The 21,624-nt window shown below is 29.1% G+C and overlaps 3 protein-coding genes and 2 long non-coding RNA genes across 6 annotated transcripts; 2 read left to right on the forward strand and 3 right to left on the reverse strand.

The window, feature by feature from the left end:
- Nucleotides 1–730: 730 nt before the first annotated feature.
- On the reverse strand, nucleotides 731–4,219 carry Trf2 (TATA box binding protein-related factor 2). The gene is made up of 5 exons (XM_033339664.2): nucleotides 4,069–4,219; nucleotides 2,726–3,022; nucleotides 1,707–1,957; nucleotides 1,454–1,548; nucleotides 731–1,081 (listed from the first exon to the last, which is right to left on the reverse strand). The coding sequence occupies exons 2-5, from the start codon at nucleotides 3,011–3,013 to the stop codon at nucleotides 843–845; spliced, it is 873 nt and encodes a 290-aa protein (XP_033195555.1). The 5' UTR covers nucleotides 3,014–3,022; nucleotides 4,069–4,219; the 3' UTR covers nucleotides 731–842.
- A 458-nt stretch (nucleotides 4,220–4,677) lies between these two features.
- LOC117159577 (protein phosphatase 1 regulatory subunit sds22) lies at nucleotides 4,678–7,654 on the forward strand. 2 transcript variants are annotated; one of them, XM_033339544.2, is made up of 5 exons: nucleotides 4,684–5,302; nucleotides 5,387–5,487; nucleotides 5,596–5,792; nucleotides 5,919–6,390; nucleotides 6,458–7,654. In XM_033339544.2, exons 1-5 carry the CDS (start codon nucleotides 5,290–5,292, stop codon nucleotides 6,629–6,631), a joined length of 957 nt encoding a protein of 318 aa, XP_033195435.1. In that variant the 5' UTR covers nucleotides 4,684–5,289; the 3' UTR covers nucleotides 6,632–7,654. The 2 variants fall into 2 exon arrangements, with proteins under 2 accessions (XP_033195436.1, XP_033195435.1); XM_033339545.2 differs by lacking the exon at nucleotides 5,387–5,487 and having other exon boundaries at nucleotides 4,678–5,302.
- A 637-nt stretch (nucleotides 7,655–8,291) lies between these two features.
- Nucleotides 8,292–9,577, reverse strand: LOC117159583 (uncharacterized). Its single transcript, XR_004464604.2, has 2 exons — nucleotides 9,470–9,577; nucleotides 8,292–9,387 (listed from the first exon to the last, which is right to left on the reverse strand). It is a non-coding gene; the product is annotated as an uncharacterized LOC117159583 (long non-coding RNA).
- Nucleotides 9,578–9,589: 12 nt separating this feature from the next.
- Dcr-2 (Endoribonuclease Dcr-2) lies at nucleotides 9,590–18,755 on the forward strand. The gene is made up of 26 exons (XM_033339542.2): nucleotides 9,590–10,066; nucleotides 10,146–10,324; nucleotides 10,431–10,608; nucleotides 10,734–10,973; nucleotides 11,044–11,329; nucleotides 11,736–11,812; nucleotides 11,888–11,991; nucleotides 12,064–12,202; nucleotides 12,282–12,412; nucleotides 12,583–12,823; nucleotides 13,188–13,436; nucleotides 13,512–13,781; nucleotides 13,865–14,041; nucleotides 14,130–14,334; nucleotides 14,593–14,911; nucleotides 14,989–15,314; nucleotides 16,021–16,157; nucleotides 16,297–16,404; nucleotides 16,482–16,778; nucleotides 16,919–17,134; nucleotides 17,205–17,405; nucleotides 17,544–17,625; nucleotides 17,720–17,940; nucleotides 18,046–18,217; nucleotides 18,312–18,387; nucleotides 18,459–18,755. Exons 2-26 carry the CDS (start codon nucleotides 10,167–10,169, stop codon nucleotides 18,616–18,618), a joined length of 4,770 nt encoding a protein of 1,589 aa, XP_033195433.1. The 5' UTR covers nucleotides 9,590–10,066; nucleotides 10,146–10,166; the 3' UTR covers nucleotides 18,619–18,755.
- LOC117159584 (uncharacterized) lies at nucleotides 11,997–20,098 on the reverse strand. The gene is made up of 4 exons (XR_013058967.1): nucleotides 19,300–20,098; nucleotides 13,170–13,224; nucleotides 12,258–12,876; nucleotides 11,997–12,173 (listed from the first exon to the last, which is right to left on the reverse strand). It is a non-coding gene; the product is annotated as an uncharacterized LOC117159584 (long non-coding RNA).
- Nucleotides 20,099–21,624: the final 1,526 nt, after the last annotated feature.

Below are 21,624 nucleotides of genomic sequence, written 5' to 3' on the forward strand. Positions count from 1 at the left end.
CCTTTGATCACTTTATCTCAAATTTTAGACATCCATCTTTGGCACAATGTATTAATTAAGCAGAAATAGATTATATATATATATATAAGTAGAAAAAAGAACAATAAAACAGCAAAAATGTATACACTTTCCATCGCTACAAAAATTCAGTACATAATCTGTCATTATACAATGAAGAACTAAATAAACATGAATCGATTCATTATTTAAACTATAGAGGAGCACGGTTACAAACAAGTTCTTTTTCGAATTCTAATTACTTAAATGTAGTAAATTCTATCAGAAGAACAAAAATGAAAGGAAAAGATGGAAAACAGAAAAGATTGAACAAGTGTTGAGATATTGTTTGCTAAACACAATGAGTATGCATACATTGTTTTTATGTCTAACATTTATATATATGTGTATATATATATATATATATATATACGCATATATATATATATACGCATATATATATATATATATACACGCATACAATATATACACGTATGTATATTATATATATATATATATATAATATATATATAAGAATGTATCTATGTACGTATATGTATCATTAATGAAAGTAAATTATGATGATATTACGGTGATGAAATTCAGTTCAGTTGTTTCAATATTAGTGTAATCATAATTAAAGCACTTGCATGTGCATATTTGTCTCTAGCACTCGCACATTGTCTTTTCACTAAGGGAAATAGAATACTTCACTTCACTCTTTAGATAACACTTTTGTACACAAAGCAGTATGTATCTATTTTTCTTTTTTCTTTTCCTTGTAAAACAAGATGTAAGAAGTATAACAGTTTCACAATTAACAGAGGAGCAGCGAAATAAACAGCTCAGTCCCAACTGGCGTCACTCTCACCCTCTTCTTCTTCCTCCTCCTCGTCAGAGAACATGGTATCATATATATAATCTGGATCATGTAGGAACTCATCACGACTTCTTTTTCTTAGCCCCATTCTACGCTTCTTCGTTGTTAGGGCAAGTTCGTCTTCTGTCGTTCTCTCCTTACGAAATTCGTAGACTAGTGGATAAATATATTCAATTGCAGCTTGGACAGCAGCAACATTGGGAGCTACAATGTACATTTCAATTTACTCAATAAACATAATAATTAAGATCGTATACGAAAACAATATATTTCCTTATAGATTTTTACTTCAATCTTCATAGATAAAGTATTTATGAATGTCGTTTATGCCAAGCTATGGATATATTTACCAGCCGTCCTTCAGTGTTTATAATTGAATGTCATTCGTCCTTATGTTACAAATTGATTTTTCATTGCAAATTTCTGAATGAGACATTTTCTATTCTAAAACACACTTGCGATCTTTCATCCGTAGCATTGCATAAATAACATTGTGTCAACGAGATATTTCATTCGCGATTGCAAAAGAATTAGTAATTCATTCAACGCAAACTTTAATCCAATAGTAAAACAAACCTGTTACAGTGACACTTCCAGTAGAAAATATTTTCAATGTAGCTTTTGGTTCCTTCAGCTTGTATGTGACACCAGGATGTAATTCTGGCTCATAACTAAATAAAACGAATACATGAATATTTTTGACTATAATACATTATCGGTATAATAGATTATATATAAAAGTGTATATATCAAAATCATTGTTAGTCAATCAGTTCAATTATTCCTGTAAATCATATAGGTTTATTTAAACATACATAAGTATACTTACTCTGCATTTTCTTTATGACATGATGAAAATGATGTTATCTTGATTGCAAATGGCATACAGCATGTACCCAGTACATTAACCACTCTATAATTGTTAAATCGTACTTTGAATCCAAGCTTCTGAAGTGAACGAGCAAAGCGGCGAGCTGCTATCTTTGCTTGAACTTCACTAGTTGCACCGGTACATGTTACTTTGCCAGAAGACCATATAGAAGCAGTGGTATATGGTCTCCTTAGTTTCATAGTAATCATCTACAACATGCATGCATATACTAAGAACATTGCCTATAAATGTTATTCAATATTTCAAATTATTTAGAATCTAAAAATTATATTAAAACCTAAAGATCAACTTGTTCGGCTAGAAAGTTTCATGTAGTCCTAAATTGTATGTATATCTCGCTTAAAATTGAACTATGGCTTTAACGATCTTGAAAGGAAATTTACGATACATCCAACATATTCTGATATTTCTAATTTAATATATATTAAAGCATAGTTATATTCTCAAGTAGAAATTAATATTATATCAAAATTATACTAAGATCATTTTCATTATCATACAGATAATGTATGTTATATAATCTATGAATGGGATAAAATCAAGGAGTGTACCATTTTATTAAACAATTAATCATAATCTTTTACTGTTAATTACAAAAAATTAAAAGCCAAATGTAAAATATTTATGATTAATTTATAACAAATAACTTTATATCTTCTTCGCATCTTATTAACACTGATACTTTCTCTTGTTACTTTAATGTTTAATATTTTTTAATAAATTTTTATTCACTGCTTAAAAATACATTGCAAATTTTATTAAAGTATGTAAATTGTTGTATGTAATTAAGAAAGATCAAGTATGTAAGCGTTCTAGTAATGTAATTTAAATTTTCTGCATAGAAACATTGAACAGAAATTAAAGATATAAAAATTAAGCTTACATCACAATCAAATATATTAAATATAATTAATTTGCTACAAATGTAAACAAAACGAGACTGCTTCAAAACATACCCCATTCTCTCTTCTATATTCCACATTAGATCCATTTAGTGCAATTTCTCGTAAATTTAAATGACACCTAACACTGAAGCTGCAAACTACATTATTGATAACGATATCCAATTCACGAGGTTCTTGTTCATGAGGCTCCATGTAAGGTTGGATCTGTCCATCAAATATCCTCTCATCTTTTTCTTCTTTACATATGTTGGTATTGTCTAAATTCTTTACATCCTCTACATGATTTATCGATGTGTTTGTTAAAGGTTTCATGCCATTCTTTTGAATAGCAGTTGCCATAATATATACCTACAGAAAAACAAATAAAAAGAAAAAAAGAAAATTGTAACTACCATTATCCTGTGTATATAATCTAACATAGAAACATTAATTAGTAGCGTTACATCACTTATTACTTTATACAACATAGCATTTCGTCTTATGATTTATAAAGTAATTTTTAAACAATAATGTCCTGGTTTTTTTTTCATAAAAGCCAATTTTGCTTGATTTAAGTACTGGGGAATAGAATATCTATTTGTTATATCACTAAATTAAAAAAATTACTGATTAATTAATATAACATCGCCGTTTGTTATGCCATTAATTATCAGAAATATTCATATATATTGTATCATTTAAATTATTTGTAATTCCATCAACTATTATGTAAATCGATATATACTTTAATCTCAAATTTAATGTTAGGGGTCCGCAGTTCCCAATTTAAAAAATTTTAAGTTTGTATTCCTCAATTTTCAATGACTTTTCATTTATATTGAATACCCAAAACATAAGAAGCTCAAAAAATCATACAAAAAACAATAACTGAAAAATACGGTACTTCTAAAAAAAAATGATCTTATATAGTAAAGTAAAGGTTCAAGTTTCTTTCTCTAAAAATTTAAATAACTAATAATGACATTTTATGTAAAACAACATGATGTTACTGATGTTACCTCACTGGAATGATATATGATAAGTATGCAGATACGTCCTATAAAAAATATATCAATTTTAATTCAGAAAGATAATGAATTTCCGGAGGAAGTTAAATTGAAATTCTACGAAATTGTTTTAAAATTACTGCAAGTGAAACATAGCGGAAATGCGCAAACATTTAAAAGAGACGATGTTTATAGAAGCACGCGAACGTTTAATGAAAATTTTCGTGAGATGTATTTCAAAAATGCTGAGAAATGTTCGAAAGGTTTTCTGGGATGTTAGATGAGGTGACAGTAAGAAAAGATGAAAAGCACAATTGCTATTCCTTATAGCGTTAAATGACTATAGTACTAAATTAGAAGATTAAAATCTCGATCAACAGCGGCAAACAAAATAGAAATCGCACTCACTTGTGCCTATGTTATATTCTTTTTTATTAAAGATAACTTCTTTGTTGACAAGTGCCAGGAGAACGCAAAGTTAACTCAATAATCACTGCCATTGTTTTCGGCCATCTTCACTAGACTAGCTACTGATCAAAGTCACGGACGCGGCAATGATACATAAAAGAGAATACTCATTGATAAAGTACAGCCGTGTAATTTTCCTAGTATATTTTTAAATTTTCCTAGTATATTTTTAAATTTTCCACTAACTGTTAAATTCTATATAAATTTATATATGTTACATCCTCTTCAGTAAACTGTATCAGCATTTAAATAAATATTATATTTTCTATCTTATTGTATGTTAAGTATCGAAATGAAAATATTACCAATAAATTTAAATATTGCTACTTGGAATTTCCCTAGATTTTTTCTAGAACTTAGATGCCGATGTTTCATAAGATCTTCACCTTATTTTAATTAATTAATTAAAAGACGAATACATAAAAATGATTAATAATGAAGAAAATATTTTCGCATAACCTATTATATTTTCTAATACTACCATTTGATTGTAACAAATCAATTATATATACATATACGGATTAATTTAAGCAGTTGTAAATCGATATCGTGAAATCTATACCTAATGGCAGTTTTCGTTAATATCAAACTACTATTCATGCAGTTAATATCAAAAACTATTTTCAAAAAAGAAAATGGCCAGATGCAAGAAATATAGAGGAATATTTTATTAATCAATATGTTTATTTAATAAAATTACGAGTATAATAATAATAGTAGTAATAAATAGTAATAAAATAATAATAATAATAATAATAATAATAATAATAAACTTAGTATAATAGTAGTAGTAATAAACTTAGAATAATAATAAATAAGCTTTAGAACAGTTTTATTAAAATTACTGATCATTGCAAAAAGTGTAAGAACTAAGAACAAGCCGTGGAAAACTTTCACAATATATACGATGTAATTGTCATTTACGTGATATAAGTTCGCAACCACATTTGTGGGGTAGTGTAAAACCATGGACATTGTAGAACCTACCGCAGTGTAAAGTTTATACAATTTCAAATAATTCCAACAAATACTACAACAGTTCGATTTGCATTTAATGCTGGATCTTTATGAAACAGTATAATCAATTATAATCTTTTTTCACGCAATTTTAAACTAAATCTACCAATTAAATCGAAGAAATTGTCTTTATATCCTGTAGTAATGGCAAATAATGGTATAATAATTGTTTATTGCAACGTAATCGTCAATAAAAACATTACGGATCATGGTTGCTTATAGAAATATAATCGTGTTTTAGAGGATAATAAAAGCGAAGGTTCGGCTGAAATCGAGGGAGAGAATGAAAATGATGAAAATGAAGAAGCGGAAAAGATTCTTATCATAGATCCTGATAGCGATGTTCGTTTTTATTATTCCCTTACTACTAACTTCATCAATAACAACTTGAAAGTTTATAATGACATAATTCTTATATATATATGTATAATTATTTCATTAATGTTCTAGGAATTAGATTTCAATCATTCGAGACTAACAAAATTAGAAAATTTGGAACCATTGAGGAAGATACATAGATTGTGTTTTACGTGGAATCTGATAAAGAAAATTGAGAACCTTGATACACTTACAACTTTGGTCGAGTTAGAATTAAGAGATAATCAGATTGTTGTTATAGAAAACTTAGATGCTCTTGTAAATTTGAAGTATGTTACTACATTCCATATAAGTAAAATAAAAGATACATTTTCTTTTAGTAAATATAATAAATAGTAAATTTATCAAAATAATATCCTAAATTTCTTGGACATAAGCAAATATTATATTTTCAGACTTTTAGATTTATCTTTTAATCGTATTAAAAAGATAGAAGGATTGGACAACCTATTGAATTTACAAAAGTTATACCTGTCGTCAAATAAGATTCAGTGCATTGAGAATCTGTCACATCTAAAGAACCTTACAATCCTTGAGTTAGGTGATAACAAAATAAGAGAAATAATTAATCTTGAAGCACTTGAAAATTTAACAAGTTTGTTCCTTGGTAAAAATAAGATAGCAAAGATAGAAAATTTGGGCTGTTTACAAAATCTTCAGTTATTAAGTCTTCAAAGCAATCGCATTATAGAAATAGAAAATTTAGACGAATTAAAGAATCTTGATCAGTTGTATTTATCTGAAAATGGAATAACATGCATCCGAGGATTATCAAATTGTACAAAAGTAACAACTTTTGATCTAGCAAATAATAAAATAAAAAAGATTGAAAACATTGAACATCTTGAAGATTTAGAAGAGTTCTGGGTAAGAATATGATTAAGAGCTGTATATGCATATTTAAATACTATTTGATACTTAATGTATTTTCCAGATAAACAACAATGAAATTGAGGATTGGACAACTGTAGAAAATTTAGCAGTTAATAAGAAATTACAGACAGTGTATTTAGAGCATAATCCTATTGCCAAAGATCCAAATTACAGAAGGAAAATTAAACTGTTGCTGCCATGGCTTGTCCAATTAGATGCAACACTTTGCAGATAGACAATATTGTTCTGCAAAGTAGACCTCTTTGATAACTCTTTGAAACTGTACCTATTGATACTGTTGCCTATCTCCTTCTAGTATTACTTTAAAAAATTATGTATGTACAATTCTATCAATGAGAAGTATGAAATAATTATGTCTTTTTAACTAGAAATGCATTCCTTTTTTTTACGTTTTATTAGCAATTTTGTTGATATCACATTGTTAAACGACTGAAATTTGTCGTTGCTTTCAACAAGAAAATAATATAAATGCTCAAGGATAATTGTTTTCATAATTTGTACAAAAGCTTTCGAAGTAGAAATTTGGGAATAGTATCTTCTTTATACCTTCATATGATTATACAGTATAAACATTTTTCTTATCTTACTTAAATTGTGGGTACATTGACCTGTTCTGTAACATTTAATATTTTGAGGAACTTCTCTATATTGTTCTCTTATTATTGAGAAAACTTTATATATCTTGATACAATAATTTTTAAAAATTGTACGGAACTTTAATTGAAAGATGTTCAATATATTTATACGAGAATAGTAGCACAAGCAATAGAAGGAATTATTGAACAGTAATTGTGTGAAGACATTGTTGAAACTAAATTGTTTTAAAACCACATACTTCAATTTCTACTTGTAATATATTCGTAACAGAATGCTCAATGTATTTATTTCATATTTCAATGTATTGTAAAGTACATGACTATTGCAGAATCTTTACTACATTAGGAAACCAATTACATTCTCATTCGATTAACTTTTTGCGCGACATACGGTACAGGGCAAAAATAAGTGGATAAGGTAGGGGAAATAGGTATATCAATGATGTTTCATTTCATACGGATTGTTTGCACAGAAATGTAAACGTTAATTTCAATTATTTACCAAATAATGTACTTCGATTAAACCTCATTGATAATTCTACCATCTGTCCGTATACCCTTTCATTTAATAACATAACATCGTGTACTGTAATTTTATGCTTATTGATATATACATGTGAAATATATTGAGATTATGTAAATATGTATTTATTAAGTGACTTACATTCACAAACATTATTATTATTTCCGTCAAAAGCCTTGATCGTCGTGCAATTTTTACTTGAATAACTATAGAACGAATCGTTGCAACATTTATTGAAAATTATTTTACTGAATTTATGGATGGAACATTTCAAATTTTGCTAATTTTTATGAATCGTTACACTCTGATATATGTATGAATATGATACACTAATGGTTCCACTAAAATCTAATTATGTACAAAACTAAGATATTGTTATTTAATTATTGTATTTAAATTTTCATTGTACGCTCATACATTCACTATACATATAATTTGAAATATATATATTTGAGTAATAATTACAAATAGTAATAATTATGTAACAAAATAATTTTGGACGTCTACGAATCTCAGTATAGTTATTAATATTTAAGATATAATATAAGCAAAAGAAATGTGATTTATTAATTTGATGATTACATCATGTTTCTTGCCCATATTGTTACATTTGTTCCATTCTAGACTGAAAAACTTGTAGAATTTAATTAGTACAACTGTTCCTAAAATTATTATTTTTAATGTAAATATATAAAATGAACTCGAAACTTTATTGCCGGTCCAAGTTAAAATTGTAAATTGAATTTTTGTTCTAAAAAAAAAAAAAAAAAAAAAAAAAGAATTTTACAATATATTTTCTTATTTTTTTTTTTATGATACTCTTGTTAAATAAGCGAAGAAAAGTATATTTCGATCATTCAATACAATATAGAGAACAATTAAGTTGATTAGTACTCAATAACATCTAATTATTCGCATTCTTTTTATTTCTTGCCCTCTCTTGTATTCCATTTCTATCATAGTGAAGAAAATGAAAAAAAAGCATTGAATTTTGTTTCAGGACACAACTTTTATCTATAGCTTTTATTTATGTTATGTGATAATTTTCGACCGGTGAACTTAAAAATTACCCCCAAATTCCTAGATCCAACATCGATCATTATCTATCTCATATCTTTCTTCCTATGTACATACGTACTATGCAGTACTGACGACACAAGAGGCCACAGAAGCAAGGAAATTACTGCTCTCTATCGTCCACCGTTATGCGTTTATTCTGTATTATTTTATTCGTATATATGGCACTTTCGGCCAATACGCGTACTCATTTCTATGACTGTGTTGAAAATATCGGAAATAGCCAGATCCGTATTCCTTTATCGGTGAATCTGTCGATGTATGACGCCCTCATGGATTTTGACGAAACCTTTTTAATTACTTTGTTACGATGTAAATGTAATATGTAACGAGAAAAATGATGAAAACGGGCAGTCAGGCCTCAATGACCTTGAAAAACGTAAAATACCGTCCAAGGTTAAACTTCTTTTACAAGTTTTTTCGTATTTTCTGACAGTACCCGACGAATAGAGACGAAATATAATGGTTCTCAGTCTAGGCATAAATGTTTAAGACTTATCTAAAATTTGATACTCTGAGCCTACTGTAATGGACTACTCTGTTTTACGCATCAGATAGATTTTTACACTTTAAAGCGTTACTAACGAGGGAGATAGGTGTTCTGGGAATTCCCGTGGTGAGATAATTCCTTTTAGCGGCGCGGTGTGTTATCCCAATTCCCGATAGCGGCGCTCCGATCGAGTTGTAAATACTAGACTCAGCTGTAGTACACCATTTTTCAAGTTTCAGTTCCCTTGGTGCAGCTCGATGTCATGTTTTCAATTGAACTCTACTCTATTATGTAAATTTACATTTTTTGTATGACATGACATTTACTAACATCTTTTTTGTATGACATGAAATACTATATACTTACGATATACGATTGAATTGAAAGTTCAACATGAAAGACAACGATATTTTCGTTCTTGCGAGACAGGCAGGCGAATAGAGATGTCGCTGTTTCTGTGTGAGACATTCATAGCATATCACGCATGCGCAAAACATGAACCTTTTTTCCTTCAATATTGATTTTTCACGACTTAGTTTTGGAATGATTACTTCTATGTTTTCGGCAGAACCAATTCTAGTATTAGCTGTGCTGAATAACATGACAATACTACATCGGAACCCATATTTTGTGTTAGAGGAGACAGAGCCGGCTCTAAAGTCAAGACTGTTATATATATGAATGCCGGACTCCCGCATTGTTGCCATTCTTGTATTTAGCAGGCTAGTACTATAATCGGCCGTGTTTTCAGTATATGAGTATTCAGGCCTGTTTATATGATCATCACCAGAACTGTGTAATTATATGACCGTAGTTCAATTACGGGACGATAACCGGACGATTTGTTAACAATATCAGGGAGTTCCCTCAGTTTCATATGAAAAACTATTCCTCGACCTTTCATGAACTAAAAGTCGAAAAAGTGGAATATATTACTTATCGTCTTTGAAATTATTATTTTTGGTAAGTTGTACTCATTTTAAATGTACGATTATAATTTTTAAGTATTTTGATTTTCTTTATAAATATATTATTTTTTCAGACTTTTTTTATTATCTAAGTTATGGAGACAGATATAAAGGAGTTTATACCAAGACCTTATCAGATTGATCTATTTGAAACTGCATGTAAAGAAAATGTTATTATTTATTTACCAACGGGAGCCGGAAAAACATTTATTGCTGTTATGCTTATTAAAGAATTAAGTGCGGATATACGACGGTATGAGTCATAAATTACACATTTTTGTCAGTTATTGTCATATAGTATATAATCATATTTTCACCTTATCAATATTTAAACATTGTGCTATGAATTTTATATATAGGCCTTATGCTGAAGGCGGTAAACATACCATATTTATAGTGAATACAGTACCCTTGGTCATACAACAAAGTGATTATATTAAAAGATTAACTGGTTTGTCTTGTGGAACACTCAGTAGCGAGGAAGGAGTTGATTTTTGGCATGATGAAGAATGGAATGAACATCTAAACCAACACGAGGTAATGGAAGTCAATTATAACTTAGAAATATTGTTGCAAATATTGTTTTTATAACATTATACGAATATATGAATTATAATATGAATTACGTATTTAGTAAAATCTTAAAGAATGCTGTATTATAGGTTTTAGTAATGACATCGCAAATCTTAGTAAATGCACTTTGTCATGGATATATATTTTTGAATAGAATAAACCTGATTATTTTCGATGAATGTCACAGAGCAGTAAATGATCATCCTATGCGACAAATTATGCAACTCTTTGAAAATTGTCCTAAAGAGGAACAACCAAGAGTATTAGGACTTTCAGCATCATTATTAAATTCTAATGTGAGGCTGAAAAAAGTACAATCAGTTATGCAGGTAAATTTCATATAATCACATTAAAGAAAAATTTTATTTTAATTAATATAATATATAAATTTTACTGTAGTCTTTGGAAGTTACATTTAACGCAAGAATAGCTACTGCGACTGTAGCTGATAAAAGTTATTATGCATCACCAATTGAAGAAATTATTCAATTTGACCAGCATATTATAGACGATGTTGGGGAGTGCATAAATAATATTATTAAGGAAGTAGAATTAATCCTAAATTGCATAGCGTTAAAAGATAATCTGAAGTATAATGAATCAAGTGCAGAATTTAGACCAAAAACTACTAGTAAAAAGCTGAGTGGCATATTAAGAAACATTCAGTACCACTTTCTACGTACAGGTATTGTATATATAGTGCCAGGATATATATGGTACACTCAAGAGCAAGAGGTTATTCTATATGCAAAACTAAGCCGGGGAGAAAATAAAGATTTTTGCCTTTTCTGTTTGTAGGTCTTGTTTCAGGATAATTAAATTTAATTTGTGATTCATTAAGTATATTTACATTCAAGCTAATGTATGAATTTTGAAACTTAATTTTCTCAAAGACAAGGTCTCAAATAAAAAATATATTTTTGTCAACCTTGCATTAGAATAATCTCCTGTCCACCTTAGGACATATCCTAACATATTGTATGCATAAAAAATAGGATGCAGAATAATTTACAAAATTAATTATAATATAATAAATATAATTAAATTTGTATGTATTCTTCTCTAGTTTAGCAAATTTTATTTTGATATAGGAATTTATGGCGCAAGCAAATGTGTTTTACTTCATTTGATTCAATTAGAATACTTGAAAAAAAGTATAGATGATGTGGTATGTAAATATTAAACATAAAGATATATTGAATTTTGTTCGTTTATATTGTGTAATGTAATATGTAATATTTAGGAAACACTATATATTTTGGAATATCTTATAACAAACGTAATTAACTGTAGAAAATTATTAGAAGATAAAATGAAAGGGAGTCCAGAAAAAGAGAGAATTTACAAGTGAGTTACTTCTATTTATATTTATTGTATAATTCGTTAATATTATTTTGAAACAATATTATGGAATTTCAGTTATTCATCTGATCAAATTCGAAAACTTCTCAAAGTATTGAAAGACTTTTATAATAACAAGCATCATGATCAGGTATTTTGCTGTATTATTTTCGTACAACGTCGATTCACTGCAAAAATATTATATCAGATATTAAAGGTAAAGAGTAATTTTTATGTTTATAATTTATATAAATTTATCTTTTTCTCATTACTTTGTAATTTGTGTAATATTTTAGAGCATATCCTTGCATGACGAGGAATATAAATTCTTGCATCCAGAGTTTGTGGTAGGTGTGTCCAGTAATCCTTTTAAAAATCCCAAAGAATTGCTATGCGTATCAGAACGGAATAAGGAGGTTTTGCTCAAGTACGATATTTTATAATAATAATACAATCTATTATATACAAGCGTATTTATTCAATTTTAATATAAAAGTCAGCGGATACATTAATACATCACTATTCAAGAAATACACAGTTCTCTAAACTTTTCCTTTTTCTTTTTTTTTTCTTTTCCTTTTTTTTTTTTTTTTTTAGATTTAGAAATGGTTTGTTAAATTGCATTGTTGCAACGGATGTTATAGATGAAGGTATAGATGTGCCGAAATGTTCATTAATCGTTAGGTACGATTTGCCAATGGATGTAAGAACATATATTCAAAGCAAAGGGAGAGCACGGCATGCATATAGTCAATATGTAGTATTGCTACAAAAAGATGACTCACAGTATCTACGACGACATACTGAATATAAAAAGATAGAACAACACTTGAAACAGGTGCCATTTTCTTAAATTTTATTCCTTGTCGCATATATTTTCATACCGATTTTCTGCTTAATAAAATATACAATAAATTGTACAATCAATTTTTTTACGTTGTCAATGAATACTAAATATCAGTAATGTTAATAACAATCAATGATAGTCGAATGTATAAGCGGAAAAACATTTTGCCGCCGACATCGATTAGCGATATTAAAAAAAAAGAAGAAAAAACCTTTTTGCTGTTGATAATGATCATCGGTAAACAAAATGAAATCCTGGTCATGGATAATGGTTAATAGCTTGTTATACGGGGCATAACTGTATGTACATATACATATATACATATAAATTTACTCACTTTTTATCTTTCAACTAGCTTCTAGTAGACAAAACTGATGAACGTAACGTACCAACTGAAAATGAAATACAAAGTGAACTATATCAACATGACATAGAACCATATCAAGTAACTAGTGATGATGGACAAGTATGTTGTATAACAGAACAGATGGCAATTAGTGTAATAAATCAATACTGTACATCTTTATTGAAATCAAAATTTGCGTGTTTATCACCTATTTGGACTTTACGTAAAATTTCAAAAAATTATCCGCCACTGTATCAGGTATTAGAGGCTGAAATATTTTAAATCTTTTTTTCTCTTGTGCAATGATTGTAATTTCCTTAAATAACGTTTTAGGTTTCTCTTACATTACCATCTATATCTCCATTCAGAAGTACTATTCTTGGTGATCCTATGATTTCTATTAGCAGTGCAAAGAGATCTGTTGCTATGAATATGTGTATGGAATTACATAAAATCGGAGAATTATCTGACAATTTAAAGCCAGTTACAATAGAAACACTTCAAAAGGACCTAAGTTATTTATTTCCAAATTGGGTTGACGAAATTGAATCAGAAAAAAGTTCAGTAGGAACATACAAGAAAAAGCGACATCATCAGTTACAGGTAAAATAAAACAAAAATTTATTATTTCATTGAGCAAAATGTAGTAAATGTTGTTACTAAAAACCACCATTTATATGGTATAGTTCCCATCAGCTCTCTATGGTGCATTTCCTCTTCCTCAAGAGACAGTGTATCTTCACATACTTCATGCTACACCTAAGTATCCTGCACCACATCATGATAATCGCTATTTGACATTCTATAATTTGTTACATAATAGGGCAGGTTTTGGTATACTTTCTACAAAACAAATGCCACAGGTATAAATTTCCATTTGTTTTCTAATCTTAATAACAAACATTCTATACGCTTATACATTTGCTTATACATTTTATACTCTTATTGTAGATACCTTCTTTTCCAATTTTTATGCGTGTTGGTGAATTAAATATTGACGTGAAAGTAAATCACGCAAAAATGATTTTAACTGAAGAAGAAGTTATATATTTAAAAAGGTTTCATACTTTAATATTTAGTGATATCGTACCAGTTATAAAAACCTTTATGGTATTCGATAATTGTAATCGTGATAATTGCTTTTTAATTGTGCCAGGTAAATGAAATTTATGATTGAACGGGGACAGATTGGAAACTTTCGATTTTCGGAATTGCCGCTAGGTGTTCCTTTATTTATTATTACCATTGCCATTCCGAAAGCTTTTCAATCTGCGCTATGCACTAAAATAATAATTCTATATAGATAATAAAGATATATTTATGTATTCTCTTTCGTACTATATAAGATACCATTAATATTAGGCCTTTTTTAATATCTTCTATTTTAGTGCTATTTTAAAATATAATTTTTTAGTTAACGAAGACTGGGACATAAATTGGGAAGTTACGAAACAGTATAGTTCTATTGAATATATATCACCACCAATTCCATTCCGTTTTAAGAGTTCTGATTACGAACTAGCACTGGTTAAACCTAACTATAGAGCTGCAGACACATATATTGTTACCCAAGTATGTGATGATATCATGCCCAGTTCATGTTTTCCAACTGATCACTTTTCGACGTATATTCATTATTATAAAGAAAAACACAGATTGGTAATAAACAATCTAGAGCAGCCAATGTTAGAAGTAAAATCAATATCAAGGGCAATAGATTATATAATGCCTAGGTAATACATAATTCTTTATATACATATTATATACAAATGAAACTAAATTCATAATTAAATCGTATTTCTCTATACAGAGATAAGAGTGCTGAATCAAAGAAAGAGCATTTAGTTCCAGAATTATGCATTAGAATTAATTTTCCAGCCTTATATTGGCTCAAAGCAACAACTTTACCATCTATATTGCACAGAGTCTCACAGCTCTTAATTGCAGAAGATCTAAGATACATTATTGCTAAAGAAAGTGATTTAGGAACATTATCAAATAATATGAAATGGCCTTCATTAGTAATAACTGACCAAGGAAGAGAAGACTCATTTGAGCCTTTATTAGAAATTTCTACTACAGAAAATATTGATAATTTACATCCAGAACCAATTTCAAATGGAACAGAAGCAGATGGTTCGTGTACATATATATATATATTTATTTATTTATTTATTTATTTATTTATTTATCTATTTATTTATCCATATATATTATATCTCCTATACCTAATATAGTTTTTAGATACAATCATCGCTTGTCATAAAACATTAAGCTTACAAATTTCTTTAAATTAAAAGCTAGAACCTAGAGTAGTCTATATCCTTAAAACGTAGCTAGCTAATCTATGGTAACAACATTCCTTTGGTTTTAGATCGCTATTCAGTTTCCCTACTAGTTGCTCGAAACTCTACTATACACACATCTCCCTCGCTGATCTACCTCCTAGTAAATTTTTCATCTTTTCTCTAATTCTCCATCTCTTCTCTTATTCTTTCATAAATTCCCTCACAGAGCATGAAATGCAACAAGGATCCTCTTCATCTAGATTATACATTCGACACTTTTGGTTCTCTTCCTCTTTATGTTGTATTGCACTAACAGTTATCATATGTCAAGGGAGAAATTAGGTCTGAAAAATTTTTTCGTATCGTGGCCAATACGAGTAAAAAAGAGTAATTAAGGGTTACAGAGCTAGGTGGGATACCTTGTGTATATATATTGTTAATTTATTTTTACTTTAAAGATAGTTTGCCTATACGTAGACTATATATTTTTATACATTAATAAAATGTCTATTTTCATATAATATGAAATTATTTCACTAGAAATATTTTCACAGAATTATATCACTATCCATGGTCAAAACATGAAGAACAACCAGATTTGGACAAGAATATCGAAGAAATTCAGCTAATTGAAATAGAACACTATTGTCAGTTTATGAACGAAACACAGGATCAAAATAATAGTTCAATTGTAATATTCTATATCTTTTATATACATACTATACATACGTTTCACTTTATATTTCTAAAAATTTGAGCAACATTTCTCTATGTATAACATTGTTATCTAACATTTATTTATAATACTCATGAAGTGTATTATTTCACAGAAAAATGACAAAATTAATTTTTTGAACAAACCATCAGTACCAGTACCGGCTTTGCAAATCTTGTCATTAAAATGTTCGTATGGCCCCGATCCCGGTCAGATCGCGTATGTAAGTATATTCTTAATTGTTTTTGATTTAATTGTAATCAGTTAATCTAGTCTGTTTATGAAAACAAATTTTTATAGGCATTAACTAAAACAGGACATGATGCGTTCAATTTAGAACGATTAGAAACATTAGGAGATGCATATTTGAAATTTATTACATCATTATTTTTATACAATGAGTTTCCGAAGCATAGTGAAGGTTATTTAACCGCACTGAAAGGAAAAATTATTGGCAACCGTAATCTGTATTATTGTGGAGTTAAGAAAAACATTCCGGGATGTATGAAAGTTGACAGTTTTATACCTTTGAGTAATTTTATTGCACCAGCTTATACAGTGTATAGGCAAGTTCAAGATGTGTTATTACATGCAAAGGTTTGTATTATTTGAATATTCCAAAACTAAATCATACACACAGTAAATTATGTAGTAATATAGATGATGTAAACTAATAAGTTGTAAAATTTAATGAAGTAAATTGATTAAATTTATTGAAAAAACAAACTCTGCGTAAGGTGTCACCAAATGTTTTATACGAAATTGAAATACCTCGAGATGAGCAATTAAGTGGACATATAAGCGAAGCCACGAAAAATGCAATACAAACAAAAATATTAGATTGGGAGACAGCAGAAGCACAAACTGGTATGGAACATTATCTTGGAATACAAACAGTTTCTGATAAAACAGTAGCAGATTGTGTAGAAGCATTGATTGGTGTATATCTTAGAGTAAGTACAAAACAAAGTTTTATAATATTGTAATAATTTTTTTTTAATATGAATATTTTCATTTTTCTAGAGTATGGGTATTAAAGATACTTTAATATTATTACAATGGTTTCAAATTTTACCATATAAAATTGATGCTAATGAATTATTGCTTGGTACCCCTCGGAATCCAATAATTTCTGAAGGGAACATAAATCATTTAATGCCTTGGGCTTCCAATATAGAAACAAAGCTTGGATACAGATTTAATAATAGAGGGTATTTACTGCAGGTAATTAACATTTTACAACAACTGAGTGTTTTATTTTTGATGGATTGTTATATCGAGTTCTTTAATACTAAGATCTAGTTTGGCAACTTAGTTTAACTAAAAAATATAACTTTCAAGTAAAACAGTTGAATGTTTCAGGCCTTTACACATCCTTCATATACACCGAATAATATGACTGAATGTTATCAAAGATTAGAATTTCTTGGTGATGCAATACTTGGTAACAGAATGTTTATGATTTTAAACCTTCTTTTGAACGTTTATTGATCAATAAAATATTAAATGAATATGCTTGACTTAACGTATAATTTCAGATTTCCTAATCACAAGCTATATCTATGAAAGTTGTGGGAATTTAAACCCTGGTGCATTAACAGATCTAAGATCTGCTCTTGTTAATAATATTACTTTTGCATGCTTGACTGTAAGACATGGTTTACATATCGCTCTACTATCTTATGCTCCAAAATTAAATAATATTATTGAACGATTTGTGAAATTTCAAGAAGAAAGAAATTATGCTGTGAATGACGAGGTATTTTACATTAATAAAGGAAACGTTAAATACATTTTGAATTATTTAAATATATATATGTAAATGTATTTCTGTATTTGTATATAATACATTCTATATTTACAGCTTCTATGGATTTTATTAGAAGAAGACGAATGTAATATGGCTGAACATGTAGACGTTCCTAAAGTTCTAGGAGATATATTTGAATCTGTAATAGGTGCAATATATATGGATAGTAATAAAAATCTTACAGTAGTATGGAACATTGTATATTCCATTATGCATAAAGAAATCGGTACGTATTTATGAAAATAACATAACAGTTTTATAATAACATTAAAATTGTTAATAAACATTATTAGTTGTGGTAACATATAGCTTTTATTTAGACGAATTCAGCAAAAATATTCCAAAACAACCAATTCGTGTTTTATATGAAACTCACGGCGCACGCCCACAATTCCTGTGAGTATTATTAGTAACAATTAACATTTCATCTTCGTTAAAATTACTTAACAATTATATATTTTCCCCAGGAAAGGAACTATTATTGATAATACGAATATTGTCATGGTTCCTTTAAAAGTAACTATTGCTGGGAAAGTAAGACATTTTTATGGGTTCGGTGCTAATAAGAAACAAGCGAAGTGCGCTGCTGCAAAGCAAGCTATAAAAAGCTTCTTGTGTAAGAAATAGATCAATATCATAAGACATTCTTTCATGTTCACTGATGGTTTCACCTACTTATGTTTCTTCCCTTCTTCCATTTTCTTCTATATAATATTGCAATAAATAATATAATAGTATTACAATAAATAGGATAATAAAAAAGATCATCAATATTGTCTATTTATTTATTATAGTCATATTAGATTTACATGCAGTGTTTGCTGTTTTCGTTCTTCTGTTAAATTTAATATACGTAAATAATATCATATTCAGAATATTATTTATGATTGAAACATTTTTATGTTATTAAATCCTTTTACTAAAAAAGCAAAATTATAGTATAACTTTAGACTTTAGAAAGGTTTTTAATGATGAAACAAATATTTATGTTACATAACATTTATTTGACATTAGTTAAATACAAAGTAATTAGTAAGGTAATCATAATAATCGTATAAGGCAAAAGTTTGTCTCTAAAATCAATATCGTGATCTTGTTTCCTCCTTTCACCTCCCGTGCTACTCGGTCCACCGTGAGTCGAGTCCTAGGCCGCATTAAGGGGAGGGGGAGAGAGAAAGGGGCAGATACGACCGGGTCTGGGTTATTTTTCCGCGATAACGTTACACAAAAAATTCTAAGCAATCAATCAAAGCGCCTTATTGCGGTTAAATTGAACAATATTCATTGGTCGCTAAGAGACTTACTTACCCCTTTCATAGGAGTTCCCAGACGTGTGTATACGATCGTGGTCCAATCGACGGTCTTATAAAGTCTCGATACCTGCTACGTAGAATCGTCCGAAAGTTAACTCGTGAAAAATCAACATGTATGATATCAAAGTTCTTGTTCTTGCATGACAGACAGAGATGAGTGAAATGTGTCAGTCTCTGTCTGAGACATTTATAGCATGTCCCGCAAGAACAAGGACTTCGATGTCTTCCATGTTGACTTTTCGCGACTCAGTTTTTGGAGGGTATCTTCTATGCTTTCGGTATAATATATAAGTATGGAAACATATTTATTGGGTTGGCAACTAAGTGATTGCGGATTTTGTCATTACCACCTAACGATGCCAACCTAATATATGACTGTAGATTGGACCACAGTCATTACATCAGAACACATCCACATCGTCCGAAATTTCAGAAGCAACTCCTTGACCACGAATATTTCATCGATATTACCGAGGATCGACATTCTTCTTCTTATGCCGTCACATGCTTGCAACATATCGTGGCCCTACCGTTAATTGTTCAAATATTTGCAGTAAAGGAAACCATTGCTGTTAGAAAAAACTTGTGTTTCATGAAAGTCGTCGTACACCTATCCAAAGAAATTGCCTGTTTTGTAACCAACATTTGAACAAGCGCTGACCGAAACACCACAATTCCAATACAGATGTTGCACCACACGGTCAAGTCCAAGAAGCGGTTTCACGCGGGCATATACAAAAACCTATAAAGAGTTGGGGGCTGCCCTGTTTAGTTCCACTGTAGATCAATAATATAACGATAACGACTTTGCCGACCGTTCACTAAAAACGTTGATCTCATGGTGTCACTAGCAGCGGCAATTTGAAAACATTATGCTCTTATACAACTAATAAGATTGCTTTTTCAAAAAATACTGTATAATTTTCTGAGCGAAGTAAATGTGAGTTACTTTCTTGATTTATTAAAAGAATTACCACGCGCATCTGTATACAACCATCGATTCAAATCATTCTTCAATTATACATAATTAAACATTCTTAAAATGGCGTCCAAGTAAATCGTACGCTATGCACAAATTTTATACATGCATAATTTTTAAAACAGATTTCTTCGCCTTAAAATTTGTATTTCTGAATTCTACTTCGAAAACTACTTGAAAACTATCATACCATATAAGAATGGGTTATAAATTTGGTGTGCTCAAAAAAGCTCAAAAAGAATCATTTTATCGACGAAATCAAAATAAACATTCAAATATATGTAAAGACTTGTACAACATACCAAAATACAAAATATTGTAAATTTAGACAATATTTATTGGTGGGGTGCTATATATGTTACACCTTTATTTCAAATTAGTCATGACAATGTATAGGTACAATAAAATAAATTCAGTACAAGTGTACAAAGAAGCAGTTATGTATATCAAAAAAGAGAAACATATGTACAATCAAAATATCACATTAAATCAAATCAAATTTCTATAAACATTAAATAAATAGACTTCCACTCTAATCGCAAGTATATGCTATTAAACATAATCTTTTAAATTATTTACTTCTTAATAGTTGCTGTATTTAATTTAATCAAATATTTACCTTACTCTGAATTTTGAATGAAATCCTTTTGAATTCTTTGAAATTCTTCGAAATTCTTGAATTCTCTGAATTAGTTCAGCTGAAATATCCTCTCTCAAAGAAAATCGTTCAGACTTCATTGTGTGATAATCAAAGTACAAAAATCGAAGCAAAATTTGTAAAATTAATTACAAATCAATCGCCATTATAGCTGATACATACATACATACATACATACATACATACATACATACATACATACATACATACATACATACATATTTTGACCTATTCAAAATTATACGATCTATGTATTTTAAGAACTATCATTTTGTATCTTGCATTTAAATAAATTTGACATTTTCGTAAATGTCACGTTGATCGAATTTGGTGAGTTCTCATGTCGACATGGTAACAAAACAAACGTAATATTTACAAAGTGATTGGATGTACGGTGTGAAATGAAATCTTCGGTCAAGCTCTGAAACCATCATATATCTTGTATTAAAATATTTCTTTATCTTCGCCAGATTTTATCCCGCATTTCTACGTTACTGAAATGCTCCGATATTTCCAATAGAAATGTAACCATAGTTGTTAAAACGATGCAGTCACAGTTGCACAGTGTACAATAGCATATATACGACAAAAGTATACTCGACTTCTGATTGGTAAAAGCGAGATAAACGCAGAACGCGATTGGCCGGCATGATAATCTAGGTTATAGCTAGTGAAGCACGCAT

The sequence above is a fragment of the Bombus vancouverensis genome, chromosome 8 (genome assembly GCF_051014615.1).
Source record: "Bombus vancouverensis nearcticus chromosome 8, iyBomVanc1_principal, whole genome shotgun sequence".
NCBI lineage: Eukaryota > Metazoa > Arthropoda > Insecta > Hymenoptera > Apidae > Bombus > Bombus vancouverensis.